This window comes from Onychomys torridus, chromosome 19 (genome assembly GCF_903995425.1).
Source record: "Onychomys torridus chromosome 19, mOncTor1.1, whole genome shotgun sequence".
Lineage (NCBI taxonomy): Eukaryota > Metazoa > Chordata > Mammalia > Rodentia > Cricetidae > Onychomys > Onychomys torridus.
The window spans coordinates 49,953,537-49,966,255 of record NC_050461.1 but is presented as its reverse complement, the minus strand read 5'-3'; the positions used below and the strand labels follow the sequence as shown (position 1 = coordinate 49,966,255).

The window sequence follows — 12,719 nt, the reverse complement described above, 5'->3', positions numbered from 1 at the left end:
GATATCTGGGGTGTGTGTGTGTGTGTGTGTGTGTGTGTGTGTGTGTGTGTTTGCTAGCATCCTGCCATGTATGAGAGCTCAGCTCACTAGAGCTACCCTACCACACATCAGTTAGCTGAAACCTGCTCTGAACTAAGTGGTCAAGAGTCCTGGCCCAGGAGGGGACATCCGTCCAGGCCTGAGAGATAGGAGTGACCTCTCCTTGCTTCTCTCCATATGAAGAGGATTTTGAGATGAGGATCTAGGGAGAGTAAAGCCCCTTGAGGCAGGGGGAGGCCAAGGGAAGAGTAGAGTAAAGGCTAGCTTGTGGACAGGCGGGTGGAGTGGGCAGGATTCTGTGGGGGGTTGGATAGGTTACTCCAGCAACTCAGCCATTTGAGAGCTTAGACATTGTTGATAGTTTTCAATCCTTTCCTTTGATTTTCATTTCCCACAGAATTATGGCCTTGAAACCGATAATATGAAGAACTTGGTTCTGAAACTTCGAGCGTCTTCCCACAATTTGCAGAATTACATAAGTAGCCGGCGGAAGAGTCCAGCTTACGATGGGAGCTCGTCCCGCAAGCCCCCTAACGAGTTCCTGACTTCTGTGGTGGAGCTCATAGGCTCCGCCAAGGCCTTGCTGGCGTGGCTGGACCGGTAAGCTGTGGTGTGAGGCATCCTGGGGCACAAGGAGGGCCTGAGATGCTCAGAAGCCTCGAGGCTGCCTCCGGAAGAGAAACCATTGCTCCCTAGGTCCCCTCTCCCTGGAATTCAGGGGTCAGCGGTCAGAGGTAGATCTTAGGGTTCCTTTGGAAGTTACTCTGAAGGTCAGCAGCAGGAATGAATGAACCCAAGTTCAGAGGGAGTGAAACTGTGCAGAGGTTGTTTTACTAAGATTAAACATTAGCCCTGGAGTATGGTTGGCATGAAGCAGTTAGTGGACTTGGGTTGACTCATTTTGGTTGTATTTTTTGTCTTTTTTTTTTTTTTTCCTATCCAGATTCCTGATTTTTTTAAAAAGTAATACAATATTTTTATTAATTCTCCCAAGCTTTCAGACGTGTATCTTGTTTGTATTCAGCCCCCACTCCTTCCTCCAGCTTCTGGATCTGCCCTCTCCCCATACCCCTCACTTTGTATCTTCTTCCTCAGTTTCCCCGAGCCTTAGCTGTAGGTGCTGTATTAGGGGCAGGTGCCCATGGTCAGGTGATCTCTGCATCTTGATCAGTCATGGTTTTCCATGATGATCTTTGTCTACTGTGAGAACAGCTTATGTGATGAGGGTCGAGAGCTACACACACCTGGGGGTTTAAGGACAAGTATTTCGAACGCAGTTGGACATGATACTGGCTTAGGAAACTGCAGTAGTGGGTTCTCCTGGATTCCACGGCTTCACCAGCCACAGGTCGTTAACTACATTTACAGTGCCAGGCATGAAGTCATCCTTACATCCAGTTAGACAGCTGTTAGTTACCTCCAGGATCCTTTGGAATATTTTACCATGGTGGTGATTTTTGTGGTTCATAGGTGATGTAACCAGATAGTACTGTTGATTGCTTTTCTCTCTTGGTGATGGCCCCTTCTGATCCATGAGCTGGTTCTCAGGGTCAGATTTCTATGTGATATGTTCAGAAGAAATAGCATGGCGAAAGATAACTTACGTCAGCCTGCAGTACAGCCATGTGTGCCAGCGTCTAAGGTGGAACTCTCAGGGGTTTCCTTCCCTCATTAAAGAGAGGTCTCGTTCCTTCCCAGGGCTCCGTTCACAGGGATCACGGATTTCTCTGTGACGAAGAAGAAAATCATCCAGCTGTGCTTAGACCTGACCACAACAGTCCAGAAGGTTGGTAATACATCATCATTGGTTTCTAGAACTTTCTCCTCTCTTTTTTCTTTTTTTCCCTAAGGGTTCCTGTATGTACAAAGTGTCTTACCCTCCCCTTCCATCAGAATTTGGTGGAGATGAAAGATTTTAAATTTGAACAGATGGCTTCTGTGAAAAGTGACCAGCAGCCCCAGTCTCAGAAATTACCTCTTTTGTCTTATAATCACGAATGCCTCTGTATTTCTTCGAATATGTGAGAGTGCTTTTCACTGTCATCTTTGTTCTGTGTGCTTTGCTATGCCTGATGATTCTGACTTTTCATTTGACCTCTGTTGTGGGGATTAAGGGTCAGGATGGGGCAGGTTGTGAGGCTGTAACAAATAACCCGAAACCTCAGCAATTTATTCCTTCGATTTTTCTAGTGAACGAATCCCACAGGGAGATGTGCTTGGGTTCTTCTTACTGCAAACACTCAATAGTCCACTTTGTCCCATTGGTGGTTCCCATGTTCTGGTTTGGACCTGATATGGCTCTTCAGTCAGACCTAGATATTTTAGTAAGAACCTGCAGAGTTTTAGATCAGCCTATAATTTGTCTAGCTTCTATAATATTAACTAAGAGAGAGAGAGAGAGAGAGAGACAGAGAGAGAGACAGAGAGAGACAGAGAGACAGAGACAGAGACAGACACTGAGTGCTGGCATATAGTAGATTCTTATAAATTATTTTTAATGGAATATGTTATAGATACAAGGAAGGGATTCCTTCTTCATATCTATTTGGTTTTAGAGATTTTATTTTTTATTTTAATAGGGGTTTCTCTCTCTCCCCTGAATATATGTGTATTTCTGTGTATGCATGTGTCTGTGCACATGCGTGTTTGTGCACATGCATGCAGATGGCCAGAGTCTAGAAGAGGGTATTGGATCCCTTGAAGCTGGAGTTCCAGGTGGTTGTGAATCTCCCAGTTTGATACTGGGAATAGAACTTGGGTCCTCTGTGTGATATTGGCAAGTGCTCTCCTAACCAGTGGGCCATCTCTCAGTTTCTTCCACTTGGTTTTTAAACCTTGTGGTTTGATGTGTGTTTCTTCGGATGATCTGATTAAAAAAAAAAAGATATCCTCCCCTAACAGATGCAGGTGTGTGTGTGTGTGTGTGTGTGTGTGTGTGTGTGTGTGTGTGTGTGTTTTCCTCTGTAACACAGAGTGAAATGTGGCTTTGTTCTTGCCGTTTACTTGAGATCTAGTCCTGAGCAGCCACTGAATTTGAATTGCATGTGCTTTGGAACCTGGGATCTGACAGGTGTGCAGAGACACTCTGTGGATCTGTGGTTTTTGCCCGTCTTTATGATTCATAAGGGACATATGATGGAAAGAGACTGATATCAGCTGTGATACAAGAGTGCCCTGGTATCTGAGACCAGCCATTGATGGTGTTTCCCCAGTGTCTCCCTCAAGGGTTCTTTTCCTTCCCTGCTCCCTCCCCTTGCTATTGCGACTGCTTGTTTGATTTATGATAGAGTTTACTTACAATCCATCACATCCAAGTGTAAGAGCCCAACAGTGAAATTAGCTAGTGGGCCACTTTAGCTCATAGGCGCACCTGTGTTCTTCTGTGCCGGGTCCTAGTGGGTGAGCCTGACTTGGGCTGCCTCTGTGGAGCATGGGGGAGCGGAGGGAGAGGGAGGAGGCAGGGGGCAGATGCGACGGTGTTTGTTTTTACAGGATGAGTAGGCTTTGCCTGAGCAAGTTAATGTTGGCTTTGCAGGCACTGGGACAAGTTCCTTCAATAAATATTTCCTTGGCATCTGTGATGGCCACTGTTGTAGGCACCGGGTGCCAGAGTGGATAAACAGATGGGATGTCTGTGACTCAATGAACTTAGTGTCTGGGGCAAAGAGAAGCAAGAAACGAGGTCAGTAAGCAAAGTTACATAGGTATGAAGTTACATAAAGTCAGCAAGCTGAGGCGTCAGGGGTGCAGGATGGAGAGGCAAGAGGGCTGGCATCTGTGGCTGCAGTAAGCCTGGCTAGAGGATGACATTGGCATAACTGATCTGTGAAGTTGTGCTTGCCTGCCAGGGTGGGCCTGTTGCAGGACCCCAGTTTGAGGCTTTTTTTTTTTGTAGGTAGAGAGCTATCGATCACTATGCACTGATGATTGGAAAAATGTAGTCCCCTTCCAGTTGGGAGGTCCAGGTCCAGTGTGGCTGTGCCTTCTACGGAGAGCCTTTCTGCACTTGTTCCTGCCCACTGGGGCCTCATGGCACGTGGCATGTGCTGAAGGCTGATTTTCAAAGTGCATTTCACTGGGGAGATAGGCAGCTGTCACTCAAGAGGCTGATGGAATTCGTCTTTTGTCAGGAGAGATTGAACCTCGCACTTGAGGGTGCTTGTTAGTGTGAGTGTGCACCATTTGCTTCTGCTTCCCCATGGCACTCACCGGGGGAGTTCATCTAATGAATGGCTAAGAACATAGTCTTCACAGGTTCAAATCCCACCTCTACCACAGATTAGCCCTGGGCCCTGGACGAGTCATTTCAGAGTCATGAGGTTTCACTGTGTTATCTATGAAATGAGGACACTGATGTTTGCCTTATCAGATGGCCTCATGGAATTCCTGTAAGTCCCCTCCTCCGTCCCACTTTTGAGTAAGAAGAAAGGCATTATAAAAATGAGATGTGAAATGGCAGACGTGAGGATTCATGCCTTTAATTCCAGCACTTGGGAGGCAGAGGCAGGCAGATTTTTGTGAATTAGAGAACAGCTTGATCTACATTGTGAGTTTCAGTGCAGCCGGGGCTATTTTTTCTTTTTTCTTTGATGTGAGAAAAATGACGCTTAAAAATTTTTAAATGAGCATATGTACATATGAGTATATATATATATATACACACACATACATATATACAAATATAATCAGATATCCATAAACCTATATGTGAATATAGTGGGGAATTTGAGAGAGAAGTTATTTTTATGCTAGCAGGGAAAGAGGTGGACAGAGAGGGTAGTGGACTATGCGAAGAAAGAGAGGGAGGAAGGGAGAGAGAGAGAGATATGTTTTACTTACAGAAGTCATCTTTATGACCACACACATGTAAAAATTAGATATAATAAATAATATGAATGAATGTGGGTTTCTTGTATATTTGTGTGTGGTGCTGGGACTAGAACTCAGGGCGTCTTCATGTACACGAGGCAAGTGCTTCTTTACATGGCAAAGTCCAAGCACTGAGCTGTACTTGCAAGCAGAATAAGAGACTTTGTTTTAGAAATGGCCTCGACCTCCAGTACTGTCTTGAAGGTGATGTGCAGTACAACGTAGGAAGCACGGTGCTGCCTCAGAGAGTACACTCAAGCAGGATGCGAAGACCTCACTTTTGGGGTATTTTTGGGAAATATTGTTTCCCAGAATCAGACTTGATAATTTAAGGAGAACTAGGGAAATATATAGGCTGCCCTCATTTTCTGGAACTTAAATTTTTAATTTGAATATGTTTTCATAACTTTGAGTTTGGTCTTTGACAGTTCATTCATGTGTATGTGTAAGTGAATGAATATGTCTATATGCATAAGAATGTTTTTATACACATGAATGTATGTGTGTATATATGCATAAGAATATGTATATATACATGAATATGAATATATACAGATGAATGAATATACATAACACACTGCACCTTTTTAAGGAAGAAGACTAAAGATATATAAATATACATGGGATGTTACTTTCTGAACTTTGAGAAAGATATGTCCTTGGTTCTTGACCATAATTTGTTTTTTATAGTAATTGAAAACACCATTTTTTTGGGTGAGTGTCATTAGTGTGTCTGGGCACACACATGCCTATGCACATGTGTACATACTCACACACGCATGAGCACACACACACACACATACAGAACAACTAGCATAGTGAATGAGTTCAGTGTCATACACACTCCAACCAGCTGAGTTCACACACACATGTGCACACACACACACACACACACACACACACACACACACACACCCCCAACCAGCTTGGTGAGTGAGTTCACTGTCATCTCCAGTACAGTGTAGTGGCAGCTGTAAGATGAACTGTTGCAGAGACTGCGCCCTCTCTCCCTCCTTAAATCCCGTCTTTTCCTTTTACTGGGAGCTGGCGTTTCCTCTGCAGGGACAGGAACGTGTGGCACCGGAGTCTGCATCTCAGGCCCCTGTTTGCAGAGACACACCGCTTTCCCTGTCCTCCTGTACCTCTCCTGTGAGCTAGTTTCCTCTCCGCTTTTCCCAGCAGGTGCATCTCTCCTTGCAGGGGTGAACGGGGATGCACGCTGCTGCTTTTCTGTTCACGACACTGCAGTGTCTGCACACTCCCAGGGCTGCGTCTGCTGCAGCCTGCACCGAGCACAGGACCAGTCCTCTGGCCTGGTGTTGAGGGTATAAGATGAGATGAATAACACAGGCAGAAAGCGATTGGGAGCCAATTGCTGATTGGACGAACCCGTCTAGTGACGTGAAGACTTTAAAGTGTAACAGTACAAGAAGGAAGAGGCAGTGGTGGGAACCAGAGCAATGCAGCAGTATTTGAGCCCACGGGAGCAGGATGGAGCAGAGGGAGACACTGTTACTGAGTGGGAATTGCATGTCGGGTGTGTCCTCACGGTTGAGCCCCATGGTCACATGGAGTTCCCAGCAGTTTCTTGAGATGCCTCCTTGCCGGCTTCTTTTACTGAGCAGCGGGAAAGAGAGACAGAGAGGTTTAGCAGGCTGCACAGGGCTGCTCCATTCCTGAGAAGGTAGAATGAGGACAGGAGGCAGAGGGACCCACCCGGGACAAGCTGCTGGCTGCCCTGGGAGGCCCTGACTGCTGATCCAGGTGACCAAGGGCTGTCAAGAAGCTGAGCTTCAGTGTGTGACTCATGAGGGGGTGACTTGTTCAGGAAGGGTCTCTTCCTTCCTCTTGCTACCTCGCCAGATGATGTGAAGTCATACCTGCAGCTGTTTCCTTTCAGGGCGGGGAGGAATGGGTGTGGCAAGCCACCATGCCCTAGGTGGAGGGTAACAGTGAGTCTGTTTACACACAGGCTTGAACAGTACCCGTTGGTCAGTCTCCATGATAGGAAGTCCATTTCGATTGATGGATTCCGAAGAACCAAGTATCGGGAGCCATTGGCTCCCACCTCAGCCTTGACTCACGTGCCCTGGTATAGTAGAAGGAGCATATATAACTAATAGTCTAAGAAAGGTGGTCTCCAGCCTTCCTTGCAGACTATCACCCACCACATCATAGGCGGGACGGCATGGCAGAGAGACCCCAGCTGTGGCAGTGGGGGTATGATATGGTAGACTAGGATGGGTCAGTCAGTGGCGTCAGGAACCAAGAGTAGGTACAGTCTCCAAGGAAGACCGGAGACCGCCTTTCTTAGATGGTTAGTTAGTTATATCGCCATCCTAAGGCCACGTGAATGAACAGTTTCCAGAGTTGCTGTTTATGTAGCAACTCTTCGTAGTAATAGTCGATGACCTGTTGTGGAAATGGATGGTTTAGTTTCTATGCATGCAGTACAGGTACACAAATACATCTCTAAGCGGCAGTTACTCATGGCTTACAAAGTTGCTCATGTAGCTTAGGTTTGTATCAGAGTCATGCTTGTGGAAAAAGGTATTTCTATGTTTCTTAAAATTTTCCCCCTAGGTTGCTTTTTTCCTGAGAGTACACATCAATTTTGGGAGCAGTAACATAGCTATTATTGATTCTCTTATTTTTATTGGGTAGAGAAAAATTTTAAAGTTTTAAGACGATAAGGAAATCTTGATTCTGAAAATCATACAGGATAAAAACTAGTTGAGAAGAATGACCTAAACATGACATTTCAACCTAAATGAAAATCATTACCTGGTAAATTCAGATCTGATTGTTATTTTTTTCTGCACACCTGAAACTATTATCAGCATTATTTTCAAGATTGGCTCGGGGGGGGGGGGGGGGGCTTGTACTCAGTGGTACAAAATAAAGAAACCAGGTAGTTCTCTGAGCTGAGATGACTTAGTCGTTAAGAGCACCTGTTGGATTCCCAGCATCCTCTTGGTTCTCAAGCATCCACCACTCCTGTTCCAGGGGATTTAGCGCCCTCTTCTGGTCTTCAAGGGCACCAAACACACGCATGGTGCACAGACATCTATGCAGACAAAACACTCACATGTGTAATAAAATGAATAAATCTACATTTAAAAGTGAACAAAGAGGAAACTGCCCCCTCTGATTTCCTCTCATTCACCCTGTGGTCTGGGTTGAAGTGTGTCGTGTCCCGTGTCCCCCCCCCCCCCCCCCCGTCCCCTCCCCCACGGATGGTTCTAGAAGACTACCTGTGGAGGTCTCATGTAGTCAGTTTCACTTTGGTGGCTTCTGGAGAAAGAGGACAGCGGCGATGCCTGCCATCGGCTAACCCTGCTGGCACAGTGCCCCAGCCTTTTGTTCTTTAGCTGAGAAAATAATGCTTTGCATTCCAGCCCTTTATTGAATGTCATCAATAGCATACCTCAAGACCACTTTTTTTGGCAGTGTGTTAATGAATGTTTTGTTAAACTTTCTTCATCTTCTAAGGGCTGAAGTATGTGATTTAATCTCCCTGGCGCTTAAAATAAACTTTTGCGGCTGAGTTTACCCAGGGCCTTATTTGAAAGCTAGTCTTATAGACAGGCCTGGGCTGCTGGCTTGTTGGCCTGCAGCTCACTGAGCCTGGGGTCACACTGGGAACCATAGACAGGATTCTTGAACTTGCTGTTACAGACTGGCCTGTAAATGATTTCAATTCTGTCATTTGTTTGTTAACAGGACTAGAACCCAGGGCCTTGCCTTGGGCCTGCTAGGCAAGGACTCCTTCCCTGAGCTCTGTGCTTCCAGTTCGTAGGTTTTTGGTTTTTGTTTTTGTTTTTTGTTTTTTTTTCAAATAGGCTTTCAAAACCTATGAAAATGAGTCACATGGGTTAGAAGAGACCAGAGCCCTAGGAGAAGAGAATGTCAGCTCCATTTCCACTCTGTCCCCACTTCCATATCTAGATCTGCCAGGACAGGCTGAGGGCAGTGGTGTTGGTAATAGGAAGAATACGTTAGGGACCCTGTGATTTCTAGAAAGATCTAAGCTGATTTTTTTTCTTTTAAAAAGGATTTATTTATTTTTAATTTGATTTTGAAATTTTTCTCATGATTTTATACTCAAATCTGTATTTACATTTATTTTCATCCCTCCCTCTGCCCCCTCCAACCTCTCCCATGTCTTGCTTACTTTGTCTCAAATTAATGAGGTGAAGTTGTCAACATACACACATGCACGCACACACGCACACACACACACACCCCAAACATCCTACTGAACCCCTTTAGTATTGCACATATATGCATGTCTTCAGGGACGGCCACTGGGCTTGGCTCATCCCTGGAGGAAACCGCCTGTGGCTCTCCCCATCCGTGCTGACTCGTCAGTTGGTGCGGTCATACTGTGGGTCTTGTGTAGACATCCCTAATGTTAAGATTCATGAGTGCCGCTTTCCCGTCCTGTCTAGAAGACACTATTGGGCAACAGGCATCCTGATCCGGTGGCTCTTAAAATCTCTCTGCCCACTCTCCCTGGATTTTTTCCCCTGAGCGCTAGGTGTAGGAGCTGTGTTGCAGATACATGAGTTGGGGCTGAGTACCCCACCTCCTTTATCGGCTGCATTATCACCAGCTGTGTTAAATCCTTTTTTTTTTTTTTTAAAGTTTTTCATTCTTACATGTGTTTATCTTTGTCTCTTCTTTAGGATTGCGTCGTAGCAGAGATGGAGGATAAAGTTTTAAATGTGGTAAGTGTATTTTCTAAAAGTCGCTGTTGCAGTTCACTTTTCCAAAGGCAGTAGGAATCATGTTAATTACATGCACTGGCTGATCATGTCAGGATGAACTTCGAAGTACTGGCGGTGGGGGTTTGACTGCGCTAAAGTGGATGGCAGAGCAAAGGCTGTTGAAGGAGACCACGGCTCGCGAAAATTCCTGCGCTTGTTGGCTCTCCCGGGGTCTCCGCCTCTGTCCGAGTTTTACTGTTGTTCCTTCTGGACAGTTCAGCAGGGCACAATTATGCAGCAGCTGCTTAGCATTAGCACACAAATCCGGGTGAGAACGATGGCCGTACTTCATTGAAGAACTATTTCAGTTTAGAAAAATACCTTGGCAGACACTTTACGATGGGTGAGGGGCATGTACTGTGGCTGTGTGAAGAGCATTCTGGAAGGATTCATCATCGCTTCCTCCTTTTGACACAAGCAGCCTGCGCCCTTTTGATAAAAAACCCTCCCCCTGTTGGGTTGCGGAATTTGGCAATGAAACGGCTATAAATATATTTTCCATAAATAGGGAAGCTAAACAAAACTGGAGGAACGTGAAAAGGTTCCACCTCATGGATTCTCCACCTTGGAAAGAAAAGTCACCCTTTGGCATTTCCGGATGCCTTTGCTCATTTGATTTGGGGCGGGTAGATAGATGCTCCGATTGTGAGAAGACACGTATAGCTCCGATGGCCTCCGTAGGAAGACCGCTTCCTGTGGGTGCTCTCCTGGATCTGAAGAGTGACGGGGAGGGGTCACTGAGGCCCTGGGCTAAAGATGAAGAACATGGCACTATGGAACTGAGATGTTATGGGGGAAATCTAGGTGATCTGGGGTTCAGAGGAGTTCTTAGAAAACCACTGGAAGAATCTAGCAAAGAAGAAGTAATAGTGGACTCCATTAAAATCAGAGACTTCCCTCCGGTGAGATTCACTTTGAAGATAGCGAGGTGTCAAGGCACAGGGTGCAGGGAGAAGATACTAGACACTTTAAAGGACAGAATCAGAATATTCAAACCCGTCTTACAACTCGGTAATAAGAAAAAGGTCCAGCTGAAAACAGACTTGAAGAGACACTTCACCCAAAGGAGGCACGGAGAGGGCAGATAACACACGAAACATGGTCATTTGTGATTAGGGGATTATACCCGAAACCAGGTCACGCACACCACTCCGTGCTTACTAGAACTGACAGAAGTCAGAGCTGACCGCAGCAAAGGTGGGCAGCTTTGTGGGGCAGGTCACTTGTTGCTTGGAGGGATGAAGAATTGGAGCAGTTCGGAGGACAGCTTAGCAGTTAGTTATAAAACTAAGCGTATTCTAACTATGATCTATCAGTTACACTGTTGGGTGTTTACCCAAGGGAGTTGTAGACTTAATGTCAACCAAAATCTGCCCTGAATTGCACGTAATGTTTATAGTGGCTATATTCCTAATTGCCCCCAAATGGAAGGAGACAAGCTGTCTTTTTATAGCTGAATGGAGAAACAAATATGGAATATTCATAACATAGAATATTACTTAACAGTAAAAAGAAATGTGCTATCAAATTGTGAAAAGATATAGAGAAAATTTAAATGTATATTGTTAACCGAAATAAGCCAGTAAGAAAAGGCTGCATGCTGTATAATGCCAGCCGGTTGATCTTCTAGAGAAAGCCATAGAAATAGTGGAAAAAAATCAATGCTGGCCAGGAGGCCAGGGCAAGGAAGGAAGGAATGGATGATGTGGAGACACCGGTGGCAATGAAATTACCCCATCGGATGCTTTAATAATGGATATAAAACATTAAATATTTGCCAAAACCTCTAGGAAATACTCCGCAAAAGTGAATACTACTTAAAATTATGGATTTAAATATTGGTTCATCAGCTGTAAAATGGACAATACCATATAGATGTTAATCATGGGGAAGGCTGGCCTGGAGAGAGGAGTCTGTTGAAAGCCCATGCATTTGTGGCTTGATCCCATCCCCGAACCTTGCAAACCTGAATTATATTAAAAACAAAACAAACAAAACAATAACAACAGCAACAACAACAAAACAATGTGATTTAGAGTGACATGTTTTTCTCCCTTTTCAGTATTTAAGTGTTTTAGTATTTAAGAGAGTGTGCGTGACCCCTACACTAATAAGCTGTTAGGTGGCTGAGGACCTCTCCTTCGCTGCCAAAGGGGTTTCTTCCTGTCTTGTGCCTTACAGTGGTCAGTCATAAAGGATTGATTATAAAAGCCATGCTTCTTTAGAAAGCTGAAACAGTAGCAACATTCCCATCGATGTAAGACACCGAGTCCAAATGCCAGGCGCGTTCATTGAGCAGGATTATTATAGTGAGGGCTGACCAGAGCCAAAGATGATGTGTGAGGGGCATTTCTCTACAAATCATTTTGAGATAAACCTGGTTAATGATTGAACTCCCTCAATTCCAGGTCAAGGTTTTAAATGGCATCTGTGATAAGACCGTGCGCTATACTACAGACCCTGTTATGAGCCAGTGTGCATGCCTGGAGGAAGTTCACTTACCGAATGTTAGACCTGGGGAAGGCCTGGTAAGACTTCTCTTGATTTTTAAGTCTTAAACTGCATCTTACTGTTCTCACTGTAACCCTGAGTAGCAGAGATGTGTTGTGTTGTGTTGTGTTGTGTTATGTGATGTTATATTTATTATATAGTTAGGGACTTGCCATCTTAAACTGTTAATTGTCTTTCAAGCATAAAAACAAACACAATTTAAAAACTTTACCCTCCCATCTTAGGATTTATTTTTAGTTTTTAGCAATGTAAGGAAATAGAAAACCTTTCCACAAAGGAGAGATGGTCTGTGGGAACAAAACAGCATCCATTCCGGAAGTCTCTATTAGCACTTAAGATGGCTGTGAGGAGGCTGATGGAAGGAAAAGATTCCTAAGAAAATTTCAGAAATGTTTTTTTTGTCCTGTGTCAGGTATATAATGGCAAGTTCTCAGGATGCCTGCGGGTGACTTCTTATGGGGGATTTGCGGAGCTACAGAAACCCATGGAGCTCATTGGCTAGCGTAGAGCCTTTACATCAGAGAGCTTTTG

At 44.9% G+C, this 12,719-nt stretch overlaps 1 protein-coding gene across 1 annotated transcript in view; it reads left to right on the top strand.

Annotated features, from left to right (window-relative positions):
- Cnksr3 (CNKSR family member 3) overlaps positions 1 to 12,719 on the top strand; it is a 94,051-nt gene that overhangs the window by 60,883 nt on the left and 20,449 nt on the right. The window contains exons 3-6 of the mRNA XM_036169124.1: positions 437 to 639; positions 1,738 to 1,825; positions 9,597 to 9,638; positions 12,086 to 12,205. Coding sequence (XP_036025017.1) covers positions 437 to 639; positions 1,738 to 1,825; positions 9,597 to 9,638; positions 12,086 to 12,205 — 453 coding nt within the window. The remainder of the gene's footprint in view (positions 1 to 436; positions 640 to 1,737; positions 1,826 to 9,596; positions 9,639 to 12,085; positions 12,206 to 12,719) is intronic.